Here is a 24,465-nt window from a genome sequence, read left to right as displayed (position 1 = left end):
TTCAGTGTTTTCCAGGACTCTGTGAACCTCAGTATTTTTTATACAGCTGGCCAGCCAGGTACCTCTAGTTCGTAGAGCACATCACTTCTGCTATGAAGAGACCTCCCACTGACGGATGCCCTGCTGCAACGTGACAGTGGCAGACACACCCTAAAATAATACCTGTGGTATAGCCCTCATTTATCAACCACCTACCACCTGCCAAACTACTAGGTACAAGGGTAAAGGAATGTGAAAAATAACGGGGACACTGGGGGACACAAAGGTCTATAAAATGATTTCTCTGTTTTTAAGTAACTTATAATATTCTGGAATAAATAAGACTCACATGTTTAAAACAAAAAGGAATGTCTACAAATTATATAGAAAGTCCCCAAAAAGAAATATCAGTGTTAAAAGGAATAGCTAGGTTTCACAGAGAAAACTCTGGGCTGGAGTGTTAACAAATTTAAAAAGAACAGGATTAAAACATCCCAAGAAGACGAGCAGCATGTATAGGTCGCATCTGGGTGTGGAGTAGCGAGGACGTGAAGAAGCTGCGGTCAAGCACCTCCAGGCCTTCCTTTCACGTCCACTACTGTCCCCGTTAGTCCTCCCCAGTATAGGATTCTTTGGCTTCCTAGAGATCTCTATGCCTCTCCTACTTCAATTCTGGGGGCTAGCAGGCAAAGGACCAGGAGATCCTCTGAGGAAGCAGAGCTGAAATCAGGAATTTGAGTACGAATTCAGGAGAGAAGAAAAATTTTAGTAAGAGAGTTAGAAAGACAAAAAGCTTAAGGTGCCCAAGAGTCCTAAAATACAGTAATCTAATTCAGAGATCTGGAGTAAGAGACTAGGAGTAGCAGGGGAGAGAGACAGATAAAGAAAGGAGAAGAAAAGAAGAAGAAAGATGGACGAACTTGATTGACGGAAGAATCTGCTTGATTCTGCAAATAGTTTCTGACAAGTGGCTTTTGCCAAAATCGAATTGGTGGCTCAAGATTGGAACTAATAGGCAAAAACAGATGGACCTCCCAAGGGTTGCTGTTTATGGAGTTTTTCTTCCAAGTGTTGTGTCAAATAAATGCCTCAGAGTGACCCCTCAACTGCATCTGAAGCTAGAAATGTGAGGGGAAACTGAGCACCCAAGTGTAGGGAATGGCAAACACTTGTTAAAGACTGCACTCAAATGAAAAAGCTAGCCCGTTTTTTCACATACAGTTAAGTTACAGATCTTCAAGATCCCAAGCAAAATTGTCCAAAGTGTTATACTCTTACTGTTTTAGCTGTAAAATAACCCCTAACTCCTCCTCATTAATTATTTAGACTCTGCTTGCACACTGTTCAACTGAAATAAGTACTACTTTAACAGAAGTCTTTACTATTTTTGATTAAACTAATATACTTATTTAAAAAGTACTTAAGCTTAGCTTCCTTAGTGACAATTTTACTACTTTCAACAGAAAAATCCATTTCAAATATATACATCAGTAACATGGTCTTAAAACTCTTTTTATTATTAAAATAAAGAGTGGAGAAAGCATACCACAGTTTAAGGTACATTCCACTTTCATATGGCCTCAGGCACATATTAAAAACACTTCTGATATGGCATTCTATCCATTAGCTTTTTATGCCTTTTACTGTAAAAATATCACCACATTGTTTTCAAAGGTCTTTTGAATTAAAATCTACAACTTGTTCTCCTCAGTCAAATGAATGAAAAACAACTAACCCAAATTTCAGATGAAAAGAACCATTAAACACCGGCAGAACATGCTGTATAAAATGTTAAAATTTCAACTCTTAAGCATGGAGGTCTCTTCTGAGTCCAAGCCCATGTGTCTGGTCTCAAAGTATGATCTTAGTTTACAGTCTGTCTGAAAGGCATCAAAAGTCTGACAGCAACGGAAGCAAAGACAGAGCCTCATGAAGAGGTGAGAAGGAAATCAAAGAGGAGATAAGCCTATCAAACATCTGGAGACCTCTAGGGCACTTGATACAATCCATAGGTCTCCAAGAAGCTCAGGCAGAAAAACACTGGACTAGTTTATTATCTGCAGTCCCCTCCAACTGTAACATTGTTTTCTTTAACTCTATATTTTCTACCTTTATATAATCAATTATTCCATTAATCACTCTTCTAAAACCACTCATCTTTTTTTCACCAGCATAAAAAGAGTAATGATTTACTATATACTGAATATTTTTTTCTACTCTGTTTTGGTTCACCCAAAATTATTAACTATGTGCCACAAGTTTTTAGAGAAGACGGGCATACAAAGGATAGGAAGAAAGACAAGACAGAGCACTGGCACATTGTGGCTTCGAGGATGAGCTCAGGGTACTCTTCTCACCCTGTCAACTCCACTCCGATATAAAACAAACACCTACACGGAGCCATCTTACTCAGGAGCGGAGCTCGGTGGTGCAAAAAGTGAAGACGTAAAGGAATGCTTATCCAAGTGTGATTTCCCTGTTAGACTGTCTAGGAGTCTCTCATTTCCCACTCATTTTGGCCTGTCTCCCACATGGAAAAGATCCTGAACCCAGGAAGGTCAAGAAGGAATCACAGTAATGTTTGGAGGAAATGAGCATGGGATAGGAGCTTAGCCAAGCTGGTCTAAACTTTAAGGGAAAAGAACTGGTCCATTTCTGGGGTTTTCCCTCAGCTAATCTTTGTGTGCACTTCTATCACTTTGGAGGTTAACACAGCAATAGCCAAAATCTGAACACACACTTTAGGGGTAAAGAGCCAGGGGAGCCACACAGACTGCTTTCAATCTAGTTGTACCTACTTTATGCGACAGGAATCCCCTCAATTCCACATGCTCACTCATGGAGATCGAGGGCTTGGGGCCAACACTCCAATCAAGAAAACAAAAAATACATTAGCCTGGGCTCCACTAGTCACATTGCTCCACTAGTCACATTTCTCTACTAGGATCTGCTGAGATCTCGGGGGCCTAGGTTAGCAGCTAGTCAATGATTCAGGTCTCAGTCATCTTCTCTTCATGTTATCACTCACTACACTGAGGACAAGGCAAACAGGGTATTAGATGGAAAGAATATGTATTTGAAAAGAAATTACAAAATTCAGCTAAGAAAAAAAGAACAAGAAAGAAATGCATGCTCAGTTTGGTGAAAATAATTTTAGTAACATTCCATTTGACAGGCTCCTTGAATACACTTGAATGTCTTTTACCAGTAATCTTCCAAAACACTAAAATGTTACTGCAACAAATAACAAAAGGAAATATTATCTCTAATTCTTAACCTGTATTCTGTTAAACACTATCATGAGCTTTTGATGTTTTGCATATAATTAATACTCAGCTTGAAAGACTTAAAGTGAGTTTATACTGAAATACACATTTTATATAGAAATTTGAAAAATACAACTAATTGTTTTTTCCAAAATACATGATACTGCAACTTAAAAAAAACCCATAACATTATATATTTTCTGCTTCTCAGTTTCTTTATAGTGATTAAGAGTCAAGAGATAATGACATACTGGCCACAAGGTGTTTAACAAAGCACACCATTTACAGAATAAAAAGTCTATCACACAGGGGAGGGTTAAATAAAGCACATCAGTCGGCCCTCCAATCCATAACAAAATTTCTACATTTAGAAAGATCCAGCTAATGGTATTTCATAATGACATTTTTATGATAGACTAACTTACATTTCAGTTTCACAAAATATATTAACAATGCTAAATAACCATTTACTCAGCAAATATTTACCAAACACCTAATGTGTGTCAGGCACTGTTCTAGGCACACAGCACAGGGTAGTGAACAAAACAGACAAAAATATTTGCCCTTATGGAACATGAACACCACAAAGCTGCATGACAAAAATAAAATAAAAAAGAGTAATTATTGGTTGGTTTTAAAAGGCCAAATGCCAAATATCTCTTCACTCCCCATATGTAATATTCTATGTAAGAACAAAGAATGGAAATCCAGCCCTGGAATCTCTTACCTTAAATCTAAGCAACCACTTAATGCATAAATGGAGCAAATAAAAGAAGTAAGAAAAAAGCATTGAAAGGTTAGTTGGAACTTCAGGATGTGAAGAGAAAGGAAAAAAACAAAGAAAAAACAAGTTAAGCATTCAGCATTAAAAAATAATGTTTCAGTAGATCATAGAAAGAGTGGTTAAAGCAGAATGTGTCATGAACAGGAGTTTTTTGTTTTTGATGAAATTATATAAGACATTGCTTTAGTCAAAAACTTAAGTTTCAATTAGTGACCCCTGAACACTGAAAGTCCAAACAATGAAAAGGACTACAGAGTCCTAAAAGAGTAACATTTTACTTGAGGATTAAATAAGAATTGGGGTGGGGGGAAATCACCTTTTATTACATAATCGGGCAAGCACAAATACGATGTTTTATATTCTAAATGCTTTTTGTCGTTAGATTCTGGCAGTACCCTAAAATTTTCTATTAGCACTTGTTAGCCTTGAATAAACTTCAAAAGATTTTCCCAGGTTAGAATAAATTTCAGTTATTACTTATCCATCCAATTACACATCCTATTTTACATGCTCTAATTAGTCCAGTAATCTAAATGCATGTAGGTGTCAATTATAAAATTAAATATCAAATTTCAGATAATAGTGCTTATACCAAAATTGTGAGGAAGAAAAGGATTTTTTTTAAAAATTTACACTGTACATTTTCTTTTACATAGATCTATACTAAATTTAGATTTAACTGACTTCTAGGCATACTAGTGTGGGGTATATTTTTTTATTTAAATTTATATTTAAATATATTACACATAAATCAGCTTCTATTAAATATAAATCAACTGCATGAACTATACAGTTTCTCTTAGAAGCAGATATATCTTCAAAGTCACATTTGATAAGTCATTTGTTTTTCAAATCACTGATGAGATGCAAACTTTAAATAACTTAATATTTAGCTGAAGCCCTGAACAGCCTAAGTTTATGCACCAATTTAAATGAAACTTACAGACTCCTCAGTTTTGATTATGATACTTTACATAAATAGCAGGCACTCAAATACATTTTAAAAGATAGCCAAAATATATAATGGCTATATACTCAAAAGCAGTGGAAGGATTAATTCACATATTACTATTATCTACACTATTCTCACCCAAAATGTCAAGATACAGTCATTTTAGAAAAATTCAAAGTACATGTTTGTTTATATATGTTCTTTCTGAAAACTAATGCCAAAAGTTTGCTGATAAATTTTTTGAGATAAGGTAAATAATAACATACTGAATAATTTTAATATCATATTAAATCATTAAAAGATTAAAAAGATTACACACACTTATTTACCAGATATATATGAGGTATTATCATAACTGAATAAGTAAATCCAATTCATTCAAAGATGATTGTTTACAACTTGAGAACACAGTGCTAAGAAGAAGCAAGAAGGATAAAAGTTATAGCAGTAAGGAATCTTCAGAACCACAACTGGGCCAAGATTTGGTTCTCTAGGAAAGGAAAGATAAAAGTTTAATTTTCTAGAGTTAGTTTCATTATGGGCTATTGTTTTAAAAAGCTTGACAAAAATTATACTTACCTTTACTCCATGTCCAATATCATCTAGAATAGTATAGTCAATAGGTTTTCTAATGTAACGAACTGGTCGTTCAAGGTTAGCTGGAGCAATAATCTTATGTGTCCTTGAAGTGTTTTTATTGGTAGTCAAAATACCAATTTCTCTTCTTGCAACTTTCTCTTTATGAATATCAACAGTCTGCAAAATATAAACACAACACAAAAATATATAGCTCTAATATCTAGAAAAATCAAAATATAAATGCTCAGAGACTTAACATCATTTTTCATATTCTTAATCATAACTGATAAATTTTCTCCTTTTTGGACTAATACTGACTTTCTCCATTTTTAGGCTAAAGCAACGGTTGGCAAACCATGACTGGTAGACCAAATCTGGCCCACCATCTGTTTTCTACAGCCCAAAAGTTTTGAGTGGTGTTTACATTTTTTAGTGGTTAAAAACCTCAAAAGAAAAACAATGTCATGACGTGAAAATTGTACAGAATTCAAATTTCAGTTTCCATAAATAAAGTTTTATTGGAAAACAGCCATTCTACTTGCTTACATATTTTCACACTACCACAGCAGAGATGGGTAGTTGTAATGGAGACCTCATGGCCTGCAAAGTCTAAAATATTTACTAGACGGCCCTTTACAGAAAAAGTTTGCCAACCCCTGGGTTAAAACAAACTAATTTTTCCCCTCTCCACTAAGATTTGGCCTAATATAATGATTAAAAATTAATCATTATATTAGCCCCAGTGATTAATCTGGCTACATTTAAAAATAGCCTAGGGCCCAGCCCATGGCTGAGCAGTTAAGTTTGTGCGCTCCAATTTGGTGGCTCAGGGTTTCACCAGTTTGGATCCTGTGCACGGACATGGGACAGATCATCAGGCCACGCTGAGGCAGGGTCCCACATGGCACAACCCTAGAATAGACAACTACGTACTGGGGGGCTTTAGGGAGAAGAAGAAGGAAAAAAAGAGAAAAGAAATAAAGATTGGCAACAGATGATAGCTCAGGCGCCAACCTGCGCCAAAAAAAAGGATATTTAAAAAAATAAAAATAGCCTATTAGTATAATTTCTATTAGTGTTGAAATCGCTTTTTGTAAAAAAAAAAAAAAAAAAAAAAAAAGGGAAAGGCCTGGGGCTGGCCCCGTGGCCAAGTGGTTAAGTTCGGGTGCTCCCCTGCAGGCGGCCCAGTGCTTCGTAGGTTCGAATCCTGGGCGTGGACATGGCACTGCTCGTCAGACCACGCTGGGGCGGCATCCCACATGCCACAACTAGAAGGACCCACAACGAAGAATATACAACTATGTACCGGGGGGCTCTGGGGAGAAAAAGGAAAAAAAAATAAAATCTTTAAAAAAAAAAAAAAAAGGGAAAGGCCTAAAATATAAATACAATGTTAAAAATAAAAGTCATTTTTTTACAGAAAAACTTAAGTTTACTCAGGCTAAGCTGCTTATATTTTACCATGACACAATTGTTGTAAAATATTTCATCAATATATTTTATTTATTAAATGCTCACAATAGGATATAATTTAGTACAGAACGACACTGTGTTTTTACTCAGTTTTTTATTTGCTAATAGAGGGTGAATTTCTCCACAAACACAGGTAATTAACACACTAAGACAGCATTTTTTTTTTTAAGATTTTATTTTTTCCTTTTTCTCCCCAAAGGCCCCCAGTACATAGTTGTATATTTCTCGTTGTGGGTTCTTCTAGTTGTGGTATGTGGGACGCCACCTCAGCGTGGTCTGACGAGCAGTGCCATGTCCGCGCCCAGGATTCGAACCAACGAAACACTAGGACGCCTGCAGCGGAGTGCGCGAACTTAACCACTCGGCCACAGGGCCAGCCCCACTAAGACAGCATTTTTCAAACTGCAGATTGCAATGTAGTGGGATGTGAGCAGCAATTATTTTAAATGAAATAGAACAGAAATATCAGGCTGCATGTTTACCTGTAAGGTAAGAATTGTTTCTTGAAACATTTGTTATGTATATAAATACATACACGAATTGTGTACTGGACGCAATGTACAATGTATTTTTTACTGTGAGTTGCAGTCAAGAGTCAGAAAAGTACTTCACTAAAATTGTTCACATCTCTTACCATCGTTCCTGCCTCAGCAGCAATTAATAGACAATTTTGCTAATTCCTCCCCAGACCCACTTCAATTTCCCCTTTCTAAAAGAACCAGTTAATAATACAGAAATGGAGAGAAAAGATAACCATCATGACACTATTAAACATCACTTTACGAAATCTGAAAGCTGATTATTTATCCTTCTAAACTACCTGAAGTATGAAGAGAACTTGAAATAAATTCAAAGCCTCCTATTTCAACCAAGAGATCTTAAAAGCAACAGAATCTCTAAGTTCTGAACTAATAAATGTGTAAAGTAAGCATCAAATAAAAGACTGGCCATGGTAGTAACCTTATCATTTTAAGTATTTCTTTTTAAGATGAAAATGGTCTTTGAACTTTTTCTGTGCATGTTAGGTAAATTACAAAATCTTTCCTTTTCAGCTGGTTGGGGGAGCTATAACAGAAAAAAGAAGTTTGCATATTAGTGAAGCTATTGGAATTTACCTATTTTTAACTTCAGAGAAATGAAAATCAATCATCTTTTGAATAATTTTTAATGGGTCCTCCTGAACCATTAAAAATATGGGCTAGAAAGATTTCGTACTCATGGCATATGCTTCAAAATAAAAAACAAACAAAATATGGCACTTATTTTTTATATACCTGTTGTTTGTCATATCAATAAAAGAAAATTTATTAGAGAATGTAATCCTCTTGAGACACTTTTTACTCCAGTTTTTAGAAATGTAATTATCTTACCTAGAAATGAAACCATAAGAATGCAAACCCAACCAAGCATAATAGAATTCTAAGCATATGGCAAATTGAACTTCAATTTCAAATCTTCCTACTAGAAATACTAATAAATCTCTGGAGAATGAAAAGGGAAGAGCAACTTTCACTTATTATTTGCACTAATATACAGTTGTATTTTATAACAAGCACATATTTTTAAATTGCTCGAAAATTGAGACTTTTTTTAAAAAAAGCATTAAAACATCTGATCATACCTGGGGACAGGAAGCACTTACATATCACCTATATGTTCTCTTTACAGACACACACACACATAGCCCAAACCCATAGACCATTCTGCTAAGGATAAAAGGAAGGCCAATACAGCAAAGGAAAAGATCACAGAACTGTAAGTAAGCCTAAATAAGAGAGAGTTGCTATAATGAGGCACAATATTGGGCTCTTAGCTTCCGGAGAGAGAAGGCAAAGCAGAAACAATGAGTTACAAGGAAATGTGCCCCTTCATCAGGGAAGTGACAATTTTCCCAGCACTAAACTCTAAAGGAACTGGTTGAAGTAATTACGAGAAAAATGCTCTTTGTTGCCTCTCGTGCTAATTCTCACTAAAAACTGAAGGCTATTTTAAAATATAATTCTTAACAGCATGTCTATGGAAAGTAAAAATAATTTAGTTTGGCTACATGATGTTTCTAGTTGTCTACTCCAAACGAATGCCTACATCTTAGAAAAACCAGAACAGGGTTTCTCAACAGCAACATTCCTGACATCGGGGCCGGAGAACTCTTTGTTGAGGGGGAGCTGGCCTGAGCACTGCAGGATGTGGAGGAGCGTTCCAGCGATACCTGGAGCTCTCCTCGACCTCAAGTGGCGACAACCAAAGATGTCTGACACTGCCGAATGTCCCCTTGGGAGAAAAACTGCCCTGGCTGAGAAACCAGTGATCTAGAGAAAGGACTAATTCATTTGTCTCTTACGTTATTCACTCTCAAATATCAATTGTTTTCAAACTTTTTCTAAGAACTGACTCAAGATTAATGCCTCTAGTTACTGCATAAGTATAGATATTTGGTGCCATTAACTTTTTTTAAACATTTACAGTAATAAAAGTAATATATGGTTAAGAAAAATAAAGAGTATAATCCGTATTCTTGCCATCCCACTACCACACTGGGTTGAACTGTAGGAATTCCTGTGGACAGAATCAAACACACATTTGGAGAAGAGCTACAGTTTTATTTAGAGTCTGAATAACAATTTAGTGGAGAATAATAAATCTATTCCACAAATAAAGAGCAGAAAGTTTGGTCCAGAAGATTCTGAAGCTTTCAGCAATCACCTATTTCCAATTTTTCAAAGCTTTCTCTTGTGGAAAATATAATCAGTCAAATTAGACAGAGTAATATAATGAACACCCCCCACAGAACTAACATCCAGCTTCAACATTCACCAACTCACAGCCAATTGCCAGTTTTAAAAGAACTTCTGTAAAGCTCCTATGACATATTTTTAAATAAAAAGATATGGCAACTATGTTACTATGTTTTTCCTAAATCAAATTCAGAGTTTTCAGTAATCACCATTGCCTTTGCCTTCATAATATTCTTTGACATTACAATGCTAAAATGTATTAAGTTAAATTTTGAAAGGACAAGTTCAACACTGATATTTAGGAAGAATGTTAATAGTAAGACAAGTATTTCAAATTTATCCTAGATTTCTAAAGTTTTTAGTTATATGAGAATTAACTTGCTCTTATTTAGAAAAGGCCTCAATAACAGCACTCACCTGTAACTAGCTGGCAAAGACGACCAAAACTAATGCAAGTACGCAGCCATTAATATTATTATTGTTTGCTACCTGTTAACCAAAAACACACCAAGTAACTGTCACCGCAACTGTGCAGGACTTAAACATCTGTTCTCGCAGTTCCTTAACTTGTTTCTTCATCCTTCTTACTGCTATTGCTAAGCTGGTCTCGCATGCTGCGGGCTGCCCCCACCAGACTTCAGCCACACAGTGCCAGGCTCTCCAGGATACCTCTTACCGCCTTGAGATAATCACACCGACTCCCAGCTCCCTTGCAAGCCTGCGCCCCGCTCTCACATCTCCATCACAGACCCAAGCACGCACTCAGGCCACAGCAGATGGACAGGAAGGTCCTGTACAAAGAATTTATTTTAGGGTTACCCACGCATTGTTGTTTCCCATTACCACAGATAATCAAGGGCTGACTGCACTGAACAGCACTACCTCGGTTAGCTGCCCAGCAGTGTGGGAAAACATCTGCAATCAAACAATTACAGTGGGTTAACTCAACTAAGTTGAGTGCTTTTAAATATGAGTCTTGAATGTTTTATTAGTAAGTTAACATTTCAAGTAAGCATTTAATTATCTAAATTACAAATATGCTTTAAATTATTCATCTTTCATAAAACAAATTAGTAACAAGCTGAATGGTTCATTTTCAGTTATTCATTTTTTTATACAATGATATAAACTATACATACGAAATTAATTAGGAACTGCATAAAAAAATTACCTACAGTGAGTTCCTCAGGGTTTAGACCTTCCATTGCCTTTGAGGACCTAATCCTTAAGAAGAATTATTTCCATCCTTCCATTTTTTCACAATCATTCCTTTCTCCCTCCTTTACTTGCTACCTGATACCTACACTACTTCAACACTTGGCCCAGTAAGCCCTGGTCAGCTCTTGGGAGGGTGGGAGGAACACTACTTTTTAAGTTCTTCATGTTGCCTTTTGACCTCTCTTGATCTTCTAAGCCATGATGAACTGAATATAGCCAGCACTGACTGTTTTTAGTAGTTAAGAGAAGAATTTTAGTTTAGAAGTTTCTAAGAATCTTAGTTTGAATAATGTTGTATAAACCTTTTTTTTGGTTTTTACTTACCAGAAATGGACACAGTATGAACAGCATTCATCTTTCTACATAGTGCTATTCTGACTTAAAAGTACCTATGTGTGCTTATATAAGTATTCAGTAAAATTAAAAGTTTTCTCTGATAACTAAATATTCTTGAAAAATATTCAATGTTAATTTAAATCCTACTCTCAGTTTGAAGATTAAAAATTTCAATTAGTTTTTCAAATAATATGCTTCCAAAGAATTGATAGGATAATAGGAACAAAGCTAGAAATGGAATTTCTTTAAAATTTACCATCCTTAAAATAGCTAAGGTAATCCACATAAAGATAGCCTAATATTGCCTTATGGATATGGTGAGTGTGGTGTAAATTAGTACACTACTTAATACTATATTGTTTTTTAGTACAAAAATGTGTCTGATACTAAATATTTGTAATCAACTGTCTTGTTTCTCAAAACACTTGACATTCAGAGAACGAGTTATTACTCTGTTTTGTTGAAGTACTTCTTCCTGATACATAGTTGGTCGAGTCCATGGAATTACTACCCTCAGATTCAAATTCAGAGTAATTTGGAGGGGGATGGCCCGGTGGCGCAGTGGTTAAGTGCACATGTTCCGCTTCTCGGTGGCCCAGTGTTCACCAGTTTGGATCCCGGGTGTGGATATGGCACCACTTGGCAAAAGCCATGCTGTGGTAGGCGTCCCACGTATAAAGTAGAGGAAGATGGGCATGGATGTTAGCTCAGGGCCAGTCTTCCTCAGCAAAAAGGGGAGGATTGGTAGTAGTTAGCTCAGGGCTAATCTTCCTCAAAAAAATAAAGAGTAATTTGGGAAATAGTTCAGTTCCATCAGAGTGACAGAGGGTTGAGGTCAGCGGGGCACAGAATAAGCGAACAGCAGACCCAGCAGAAGAGAAAGAGAAAAAGGCAATCACAAGTTCATTTGTGAGAATCTCAGAAGAATAAAGAATTTCAGATGGAAGACAGTTCAGAAAACATAAAATCAGTTCTATCATTTTACAGATAAGAAAATCTAAGTTCAAAGAAGCCAAATGTCAGACAAGTCAGCAGAAGAGCCAGAGTAAAACCTAGAGCCCCCACCCTCAGCCCTCCCAATCCTACTCAGCCTTCATTTCCATGAAAATGGAGAAAAGAGCTGGAGCACCAGGAGGCTGAAAAGTGATCCAGTTCTTACCCAGGAAACAAGAAAAAGATAGTGATGAGGACAGAAATCGAAGACCTCAGATATCTAGCATCTACTGGCCCCGAACCACGCTACAAAATAGCCCGTCAATCACACTGACATCCATCACCATTGCAACAGACAAGTGCCCGTCTCTGACCTGACAACCCCTGCCCTCTTTGCTTCTGCCATCCCATCTCCTCTCCAATTCTCCAAGCCTAGTATTTTTGCCTAAATTGCAAAACACTCTGGTCTCAAGATATCTTAAGAACCTTCTGACCCTCTCTACAAACAATAATCTTCTTAACTAAGCATAATAATAATAAAATTTAAGTACCAAACATTTGAAAAACCAGTATTTTAGAGCAAGGGCTTACAAACTATGGCCTACATGCCAAATCTGGCCCAAAGCCTGTTTTTATATGGCCCATTTCATATGGCCACATTTTCTCTTACATTACAGAGTAACTTTTCAGTCTAAGGAGCAAACAGTTTTGATATTCAGTTGACTTTTAAAATAAAGACTCTACCTGTACATTAAACGTAAGTGAAAAAATTTTCTATCATTAAGGCAAATGATAAAAAATATATAAAATTTTTAAAATTTACTCTTATTTTTCTTAGATATAGCCTCCATCAACCCATTTCTCCTACTCAACCCCTCATCCAACATGCTAAGACACACTCGGTGTAAACCTAACAGCAGCTGTAGAGCAGCAGAACCCTCCCTCCCCAGCTACTGCTCTCCAGACTTAGCTTAACTCCAAATGAAGAAGGCTCAACATATTCTTGACAGCTCTCACTCAAGCCCCTGTTATTTCTGACCTACTAATCTCTATCCATTCATCACTTCCATTTCTTACTTATTCCATTAGAATAGCTTAAAAGACAGTATTAGACAATGTTAATATAAATTTGTGATACTCGAAAATGTTCTCATTAACTGAATTAATACATGTACGTATTAGCTACAGTAGACTTATTCACTTTCCTCCTTAAGGGTGCTACCCTTCCTATCAAAGAACTACAAAATCCTAATCAGGAAACAGATGACTCTCATTCATTGTCATTTACTTGTTGTTATCATCTACTCACACAATCTTTCCTACTTTCTCTTGAAAACTAATAAAAAGCTGTCCCTCCTTTTTAGGAACTCTAATATATTAATTTCTCTTCTGGACTTGCACTTTTCTTCCTACATTCTTTTTTGGGTCCTCTGACACAACTTCAAATATGCAGAAATTTTAAGACTCTCAAGTATAAACCTCAAAATTCTCTATCAGATTAGCAACGGTCAACATCCCTTCTTCTTAGAAAACCAAGTTTAATCTATTTCATCATTTAAAATTCCACTGATAATTTCCTGTAAGAGATCTTTTCAGAAGAAAATTTACCTCTCACTCATTAAAACTCACCAATTCTTTGCTTTTCTTTTCAGTTTAAGAGAAACAGCAATACAACAAGCAATAAATTATACCATGTCTACAGAAGTTAATATGGGATGTGAATAAACTCTAATAGTGGCAAATTCAGAGTTAAGATGAAATAATATTAAATAACAAGAAATATCTCTGAATGGTCTGATGAATTTTCAAGTAACAGAAATATAAGGTAGACCTCCCATATTGATTTATCTAGACCATATTTTATTTAATTATACAAATTAAACTTCAGACTTCAAAAAATGTTGAATTAATCAATTTCAAAAGAGTCCTGAACTCTTAAGATATAGACAATAAAAGATAATATGCAATTTTAAATTTCATTTTATTCCAGAGGGGTTATAATCATTTACATCTAAAAAGAGTGTTGAATACTAGCAAGCTACTCAAATGACAAGCGTGCTAAAATAAAAAAGCTCCAAGGATCTCATCAAAAAGAAGCAGGCAGATCAAAACCTCTACCTTTTTAATGTTTTAAAATGCATTTTGCATTTACAAATTGGTTTTTCATTGCACTATTATTTTAAATGGCCCGAAAATAAGGAAGGGTTATAAAAGCTATAACATATGCACGCAACATTATGCAACCACTGAAATCATTTATAAAGAACTTAAAACATCATGGGATGTTTTATATATAATATAATCACAGCTAAATTTTAAAAATTATTTATAAGAAAAAAGTATTAGATGGAGATATACCAAAATATTAATAGTGAAACATGCAAGTAGTGGGGAGAGGGCTAGTTTTTCCATTTTGTCTCTTTTTCTGTATATTCATGAGCATGACTTTTATAATGGAAAAAGTATAACATTAATTTTTTTTTAAGTTCTATATAAAGATAATTTTATAAGGTCACTTAGATTAATCTTTCCATAATTGAGGTATGGTGCCATCCTGGTAAACAAAAATCCTACCAACAGAAACAAAATTTACACAAGTCATCAAGCTACCACATTTATATTTTCAAAAAGATAACTAATTTGGTAAAAGTTGGAAGAAATCCAATAAATTTTCACCTCAAGGCTGATTATTTTAACATGACAACTGAGTTTTAATAGAAATCATTCAAGTTTACTTCCTTATCAAAATCACAGAGAAGATAATCACTCCACAAAAAGACAGAATCAAAAAACAACCTAATATTGAGTTTGTATTTTCCAAATCAAACGTGGGTTAACTCACATAATAAAGGCTGCCAGCATTACAGAGTGCCTGTGTTTATTAAGTGTTCCTCATAGGCAAGATAGGAAAATAGTGTGGTCTCACTTGGGAAATATGATTGATTGAAGATTCCATCCTTCGCAGCTGGGACGCCTGGATATCCAGCATCTGCAGGACATTGTTGGCCAAGGTATTTATCAGATAGGCAACACTTGCTAAGGACTGGGTGGTGTAGGCTTTGGTTTCTTCTAGGGCTCTCTGCTTATCTGCGGACTAGGAAAAAGAAAATCATCAATTCAAAGAATTAATTCAGAGATAACCCGTTCCATCAATCTAATATACAAAAATACTCATCAAAACCATTCTGTTGCTGAATCTACACACATTAATTAAAAAATGTTCTAAAAACTAATTATCAGTATCATTAAACCCAACAACTAAACTGTTCGCTAATATTTTCATGTTGAATAGATACATCTACGTACAGATGCAAATAAAATACTGAAGCCATTATTTAAAAAATGAGCGCCAAAACAAAAGACCCTGAATTGCTAAAGCAATCCTGAGAAAGAAGAACAAAGCTGGAGGCATTACAATCCCTGACTTCAAAACATACTACAAAGCCACAGTAATCAAAACAGCATGGTACTGGTACAAAAACAGATGCACAGATCAATGGAACAGAATTGAAAGCCCAGAATTAAAACCACACATCTATGGACAGCTAATCTTTGACAAAGGAGCTGAGGGCCTACAATGGAGGAAAGAAAGTCTCTTCAACAAATGGTGCTGGGAAAACTGGACAGCCACATGTAAAAGAATGAAAATCAACCATTCTTTCTCACCATTTACTAAAATAAACTCAAAATGGATCAAAGACCTAAAGATTAGGCCTGAAACAATAAGTCTGCCAGAAGAGAATATAGGCAGCACGCTCTTTGACATCAGCTTCAAAAGAATTTTTTCGGACACCATAACCCCTCACATGAGGGAAACAATAGAAAGAATAAACAAATGGGACTTCATCAGGCTAAAGAGCTTCTTCAAGGCAAGGGAAAACAAGACTGAAACAAAAAAACAGCCCACTAATTGGAAAAAAATATTCACAAGTTATTTATCTGACAAAGGGTTAATCTCCATAATATACAAAGAACTCACATAACTCAACAATAAAAAATCAAATAACCCAATTACAAAATGGGCAGGGGACATGAACAGACATTTCTCCAAAGAAGATATACGGATGGCCAACAGACACATGAAAAGGTGCTCATCATCACTAATCATCAGGGAAATGCAAATCAAAACTACACTAAGATATCACCTTACACCTGTTAGAATGGCAAAAATATCCAAAACCAAGAGTGACAAATGTTGGAGAGGCTGTGGAGAAAAGGGAACCCTCATACACTGTTGGTGGGAATGCAAACTGGTGCAGCCACTATGGAAAACAGTATGGAGATTCCTCAAAAAGTTAAGAATAGAAATACCTTATGACCCAGCCATCCCACTACTGGGTATATATCCTAAGAAACTGAAATCAGCAATTTCAGAAGCTCTATGCACCCCTATCTTCATTGCAGCATTATTCACAATAGCCAAGTTATGGAACCAACCTAAGTGCCCAGCAACTGATGATTGGATAAAGAAGTTGTGGTATATATATATATATATACACATATACACACAATGGAATACTACTCAGCCATAAAAAAGGACAAAGTTGTCCCATTCACAACAACATGGATAGACCTTGAGAGTATTATGTTGAGTGAAATAAGCCAGACAGAGAAAGACGAACTCGGTATGACTCCACTTATAGGTGGTAGTTAACGTATGTACAAAGAGAACCGATCGGTGGTTGCCAGGGGAAAGGGGGGTGGGGGGAGGGCACTAGGGGTGAAGTGGTGTAACTACAACATGACTAATAATAATGTACAACTGTAATTTCACAAGGATGTTAACTTTTATAACCTTAATAAAAAAATAAAATAAAAAACAAATTAAAAAAACAATGAGCGCCAATGGATATTTTGAGCAATGGCCGCAAGTATATAGTTGCTTAAGATCACTGTTTGGAAAGATAGCATTGATTTGAATGTATAAATTCTGTAAGTTCTGGCACACTTTTTTCCTACTTTCCTGAATTCTTCCTCTTGTTCCACTCTAATTTGTGAAATATGGGTATACCCTAATGTCTGATTAAAGTAATAATGACAAATAAAAAGGATAAAGTAAACAAAAATAGTACTAATGATAAATTAAAATTAAAATAATGAAAGGTAATAAATTAAAAAGTAAAATAAAAATTATGAAATAATAATGCTTTCTTCCTAAGCATTTTAAGTGTTATAACACTCTGGGATATAAATTGCCAAGTATTATAAACCCTACTCGAAAAATAGAGAGTACACAGTAAAAATGGTTAACTGCTTATTTCCAAGGTCACAAAGCAAAGCAACAGTAAAGTTACATATTCTACGCTACTAACCGCCAAACAACATCCTCTCGCCCCAGTTCTAGAGAAAGACTCTGTGGTGCAGCGGAGAGTACAAAAGCCTCTGAACCAGAAACCTTTCACTTTAATGTCAGCTCTACTGCTACAACATGTCAATTTGGACAAGAGTCACAGTTTCTCAGTTACAAAGCAGAAGAGCCTAAATGCCTGTATCAACCATTTTGAGCATCAAATAAGATAATGAATGTAAAACCACTTTCTAAAACTGTAATTATCTAACAACTGTCATTATCTCTGAGTAATCACTAACTGTTCAAAGTCCACTATGCCCCACTCTCCTCTCTCCCACACAGCATAGTAGTCAGAATCAACAATCCTAGATATTAAGTCTTTCCAGGGGAAACAAATTTCTTTTGAAGAAGCAGCAGTTAAAATAATCAAATAATGTTTTAACTTGAAAAGAGTTAAGAATCACTGTATTACTTTTTTTTTCTCGTTCTAATCTAATCCTCAGTAATCTCAGTCTTATCAACACTTGAATTAACAAGAGAACTGCAACTAAATTTGGTTAAACGTAAGTACTTTTAAAAAACACTGTACAGACTTCCAGACTATGGCTGCGTATCTAAGGAGCCTGGAAGTCGCCACACTCCATCCTCACAAGTAAAAGGCTAAACAGACTGAAAAAATCAAAAACTTTTCTTGAATTCACAGTAGAAAACAGTAAGTTGATAACACTTTTCAGACATTATTCTACATCAGAGTATTTATTATAGAGAATAATCCAAAACATAAAAATTTAGATAATCTGTTAGTATGCTTCAAAGGTTTATGGGATGGATATTTGGACAGGTATAATTATTTTCAATGTATCCTTTTCTATATAGACAGTATTTGAGATTTTTTGAAAAGCAAATATTATTAATGTAATTCAACTCTCAAATGACATCACGCTATGCCTTTATTCCTAATGTGTATGTGAAATCATGTGGCTGATTGTTGCTGCATCAAAGATATGAGAGGTCTTTCTGTAACAGGTGGACTTCATGTGTATCTACTCTTCCATGGAAGATTAACCACACAGTAATGTAAAATGTATGAAGAAGATTTAAATGGAGATGGTGTTCATGGTTGACATAACATTGATGTAAGTCACCATGAAGTAGGTGTTCAGGGCAACATTCTTCTGTATTAAAGTAAGACAAAGAACATTATGAATTTTATAAGTAAACTTATACTAATTGCTCTTTAAGGGAAGAAAGCTGGCAGTGCATCCAAATCCTGATGTATCTTCATAACAGCAATAGTTAGAAGTCAGGAATATTGGTTGCTATGGTTGAAATAAAGAAATTCTAATAGAGATCAGAGAAAACTATAGCTAACTCTTCCCCCAAAAGGCATAAGTTTGTTGTACATCCATGTTTACTAAATAATTAGCCTCAGTCTTGAAAATCATAGAAAGTACAACTCTGATAGCATTACAGCAGAAGAATAAGAATGTTTCTTGGGGGCCGGCCCCATGGCAGAGTGGTTAAGTTCGCACGCTCCGCTTAGGCAGCCCAGGGTTCACTGGTTCAGATTCTAGGCATGGACCTTCGCACCATCATCAAGCCATGCTGTGGTGGCCTCCCACATAGAAGAACTAGAATGACTTGCAACTAGGATATACAACTACGTACTGAGGCTTTGGGGAGAAAAAAAGAGGAAGACTGGCAACAGATGTTAGCTCAGACCTAATCTTCCTAAAAAGAAAAAAGAATGCTTTTTGATTGCTTGTAATCTGTATTTTGATCAGAGAAGAAATAGTGAATTTTGAAATACTTTTAGAATATGTGTGAACTTAACATATTCTAATTAATAAAACTAAATGGGTTATAATGTGTAAAAGAAAATCTCTTCTTGGATCTCTAACACAGGGGAAGACACAAGGGAGGTTCACGGATGACGAGATAATCTATGTGGAAAATCCAAAAGAACTGACGATAAACTCCTGGAACTAATATGAGATTATATTATAGCAAGGTTGCAGGATACAACGATAATATACAAAAGACAACTGCTTTCCTATACAGCAGCACTAAACAAGTGGAATTTGACATTAAAAACACAACACCATTTACATTAACACTTGAAAAAATATTTAGGTATAAAAATCTAACAAAATACATACAAGATCCATATGAGGAAAACTATAAAACTCTGACAAACAAAATCAAACAATTAAATAAATGGAGAGATAGTCCATGCTCATGGATAGGAAGACAATATTGTCAAGCTGTCAGTTCTTCCCAACTTAAAATATGAATTCAATGCAATCCCAACCACAATCCCCGTAAGTTGTTTTGTGGATATTAACAAACCAGTTCTAAAGTTTATAAGGAGAGGCAAAAGACCCAGAATAGCCAACACAATGTTGAAGAACAACAAAAAAGTTGGAAGACTAACACCACTAAACTTCAAGACTCACTACAAGACTCCAATAGTCAAGACAGTGTGGTACTGGTGAAAGAATAGACAAAAAGATCAATGGAACAGAACAGATGGCCCAGAAACAGACCCACATAAATACAGTCAACTGATCTTTGACAAAGGAGCAAAGGCAACACAACAGAGCAAACACAGTTGTCTTAACAAATGGTGCCAGAACAACTGGACATTCACATGCAAAAAAATTAACCTAAATACAGACCTTACACTCTTCACAAAAGTTAACTCAAAATGGATCACAGACCTAAAAGTAAATTGCAAAACTATAAAACTCCTAGAAAATAACATAAGAGAAACCTAGATGACTTGGATTTGATGATGACTTTTTAGATACAACACTAAAGGCATGACCAAGGAAAGAAATAATTGATAAGCTGGAGTTCGTTAAAATTAAAAACTTCTGCTCTGTGAAAGACAATGTCAAGAGAAATGAAAAGATAAGCCACAGACTGGGAGATAATATTTGCAAAAGACACATCTGATAAAGGACTATTAGCCAAAATACATAAAGAACTCTTAAAAGTCAACAATAAGAAACAACTTGACTAAATCATGGGCCAAAGACTTTCACAGACACCTCATCAAAAAAGATATACAGATGGCAAATAAGCATATGAAAAGATGCTCCACATCACATGGCATGAAGAAAATGTAAATTAAAACAACAAAATAACCACTACACACCTATTAGAATGGTCAAAATCTGAAGCACTGACAACAACAAATGCTGATGAGGATGTAGAACAACAGGAACTTTCATTCATTGCTGGTGGGAATGCAAAATGGTACAACCACTCTGGAATACAGTTTGGCGGTTTCCTACAAAACTAAACATACTCTTACCATATGACTCAGCAATCACAGTCCTTGGAATTTATCCAAAGGAGGTGAAAACTTATGTCCACACAAAAACCTACACACAGATGTTTATAGTAGCTTTATTCATAATTGCCAAAACTTAAAAGCAACCAGGAGTCCTTCAGTAGGTGAAAGGATAAACTGTGGTAATCACACAATGCAATACTATTCAGCATTAAAAAGAAACGCACTACCAAGCCATGAAAAGATATGGAGGAAATTTAAGTGCATATTGCTAAGTGAAAGAAGCCAATCTGAAAAGGCTACATACTGTATGATTCCAACTACATGACGTCTGGAAAAGGCAAGACTAGGGAGACAGTAAAAGGATCAGTGGTTGCCAGGGTTGGGGAGGGGATGACTAGGTGGAGCACAAGGGATTTTTAGGGCAGTGAAAACACTCTGTATGATACCATATGGTGGATAAAGGTCATTACGCATTTGTCCAACCCACAGAATGTACAACACAAGTGAACCCTAAAATAAACTACTGACTTTGGGTAATAACGATGTGTCAAGATAGGTTCATCAATTGTAACACATGTACCACTCTGGTGGGGGGTGCGGAAATCTCTGTACCTTCCTCCAGATTTTGCTGTAAATCTAAAACTGTCTTTTAAAAAATTAAGTCTTAAAAAAAAATACATTCTAGGATTCCATAATAGCTACTTTCAAGACAGGCATATCCATGTTAAATTTCACAGCTGCTAATACAAACGAAAGATTTTAAAAATTATACCACCATTAAAATCATACATTTATATAAAACAAAATTATGCTTATAAACTATACGATAAATTGAAAAAAGTTTTTTAAGAATTTAACATGGATATCCTATAGTTGAAGGTAACAAAATCTCAATTCTTCTATTCTAGCTGACATTTGCCAGAATATTTCACACTGAGATAGCCTAAGCAGATTATTCAAAGGACAGCCATGGATTTTAGGATTTTTAATGTATCAGATGGCATCTATTTAAGAACAACTGTGAGTGACGCTAGATCCCTGGTTCCCAAATGGAAGTTTATGCATATTCTCCAAGAATCAACAGTTCTTTTTAATAATTTATTTTTGTACTTATTTCCACAGTAATCAATTTACATAACTGAAAAATTTACATATTAACATTACATAACAAGGATCCTCTGAAATTACCAAATAACAAAAAAGGCAAACTCAGCATTGCTTTGGGGTTCAACTGTGTTAGGCCCACGTCATGCCGTTTTAATCATAGAGCAAATTAATGATATAAAAGAGGCAAACAATATATAAATAATGCATTCATACCAAATGATAACCAAATATACATTACATTGTACTGAACAAATGAAAGTTTTTAAAAAGAGTTTGCAAATCCTTAAATAGCTTAACCATCCCAGGGCGCCCCCACAGTACAGGTCCATAGCGCACTCTGTAATACTGCTCAAAAGAATCCGTAAACCCACCACCATATTCAACTTTCAAGGACAACTGAGTTTTGGCAAAATATCATCCATGAAGTTACTGTTTCTGATTTAAATTTTATTAATTTAGTAGTTTTGTTATATTTATACATTTATTTTGAATTTATAGTTGTTACATGAGTTTTAATTCTAAGTGGTCTATATCTAATTTTATGTTTGAACATTAAATAACATTTTTAAAAAATAAATTAAGTCAACACAGGCAGTCAGATTTCTATTCCATTTAAAAGGATTCTGTTCATTAGCCAAGTCTTGGAATTACTATGATAGTTTATACCTAAACATGAAAAAAAGGAATATGAAAACAGAGGAATATGCAAATACAGTCCTGTAAACATTAAGATAACAGCCCCAGAAAACATACAGACTGAGGGAGATAAACATATTTTCTGATCTTGGTCCCAAAGAATAAGACTTCATTTAATGAACTAGAAATAATTCATTAATTTATGATACCCATTCTTGTACAAAATTCATAAACAGCTTAACAATTATTTTATTAATAAAAGAGGCAAGAATCTGGTCCTCACTCTATAAAATGAAAATGATAGAAAAGGAAATTCTCAGGATGAATGTTACAATGAAAGAGAGCTGTGTGGTCACTGTTACAAAAAAAAAATGTTGAGCTTTTATTCACAGTAACATATGAGGATCCACCATATACACAAGATATTGTGCTCAAAGCTGAGGAAATTTAAAACACTGATCTATGAGAGAAGATTCACATAAATTACTAAAGTGAATTAAACAAGGTAAATAATAACAAAGAAGTACAGTGAAATAAGGATAACAGGATGGGCAATATGAAGAAAAAGACAGGGTGAAAACAATGTCAATGATGTCAAATGCCTAGACAGATTTTTAACCAAGAAAAAAAGCTAAATTAACAGACTATACAGAGCTGATTCAGAAAATGAAAATAATTCCCACAGATTATCTGCATTGTATATATCTTTCTAATCAGATAAACCATTTCATGACAAGCATTAAGTAAATGTGTAAAATCTGAATCATACCCTCTATCAATCTTCAACTAAAAGTGGCAGGAAATTTCCACATCATTATTACTTTGCATTGATAACCAAAACAGGTCCACTCTGAGGACATGAGTAATTCTTTTCATAAGATAAATACTCTATATTATAAACAATCTAACTGAACAACCATATATATAAATTTGATTGATTTATAAAAAGCTTATTCTGACTTGGCTTCTAAGTCATGAGGTATAACAGTGGAATCAGAACTTATTTCTAAATCTAAATACTTTTTCTTAACCATCAATTTTACCCCCAACCTATTACCTGGAAGGGCATCTGTGGAGAGAAGCCGTCCTCACCATCTCCCCCAGCAGATCCTCTGCACCTCAAATACGGTGCTAAGAAAAGACATTTTCAAATTTATAGCTGTCTCTCAAATCCTTCAATACAGCAATTCTGGAACCACTTTAGTATGTGATTAACAAACACTATTTTGATACATCTGAGTCTGATGCTATGAAACGCATATTCTCTGGCTTTATCAGGCCAAAGCTTACCCTAAAAAAATACCCCCATGCCAAGGGCTTCAATATTTTAGTCTGAGTTGTGTAAGTTTCACTACATTTATAGCTCTAAATTTACCTTAGAAAAATAATTAAACAAGAAAAAGGCACAAACATGGATGTTCACTGACCAAGTTAACAGCAAAAAAGAAAAAAAAACGAGACTGATTACACAATACATTCATACAGTAAATAGCATTGCTGTGTATTACTGATATGGAAAGATATCTACAAAATAACTAAGTAAAAAAGAGCTCGTTACAAAGCATCTTTAACACAGTCACCCCAATGCCGTGAACGCCTGTGTGTAAATATGAGCACAAGAAAAAAGTCAGAAAAAATAAGCCCCAAAATGTAAACATAAGTTTTCTCAGAATGTTGGGAATATAATTATTTGGGTCTTTAATGATTTTTAATACAGTCTACTTTTTTTTTTACCTTGGGCATGTATTACTTGCATTATCAGAGAAAGTACAGCTATATTATTTTTTAATAACTATTAACACATACGTTAATACAAAAGAACAGAAACTGAAGCATTCTGTCCTAATCAACTAAAGAAATATTTGTAAGACATAAA

At 35.1% G+C, this 24,465-nt stretch overlaps 1 protein-coding gene across 46 annotated transcripts in view; it reads right to left on the bottom strand.

Moving 5' to 3' along the window:
* Positions 1 to 24,465, bottom strand: part of ABI2 (abl interactor 2) — a 128,036-nt gene that overhangs the window by 52,185 nt on the left and 51,386 nt on the right. For 21 of the 46 annotated variants that reach the window (XM_023622469.2, XM_023622452.2, XM_023622456.2 and 18 more), the window contains exons 2-3: positions 15,182 to 15,349; positions 5,561 to 5,737 (exon numbers count right to left, since the gene is read on the bottom strand). In XM_023622469.2, the coding sequence (XP_023478237.1) occupies positions 5,561 to 5,737; positions 15,182 to 15,349 (345 nt within the window). Of the gene's footprint in view, positions 1 to 3,972; positions 3,991 to 5,560; positions 5,738 to 15,181; positions 15,350 to 23,646; positions 23,721 to 24,465 lie in introns of all 46 variants that reach the window. The other 25 variants (XM_070241665.1, XM_023622458.2, XM_023622449.2 and 22 more) reach the window with 3 other exon arrangements.

Source organism: Equus caballus, chromosome 18 (assembly GCF_041296265.1).
Source record: "Equus caballus isolate H_3958 breed thoroughbred chromosome 18, TB-T2T, whole genome shotgun sequence".
Taxonomy (NCBI): Eukaryota; Metazoa; Chordata; class Mammalia; order Perissodactyla; family Equidae; genus Equus; species Equus caballus.
The sequence above is the reverse complement of the archived record's forward strand: the minus strand, read 5'-3'. Positions and strand labels throughout refer to the sequence as shown.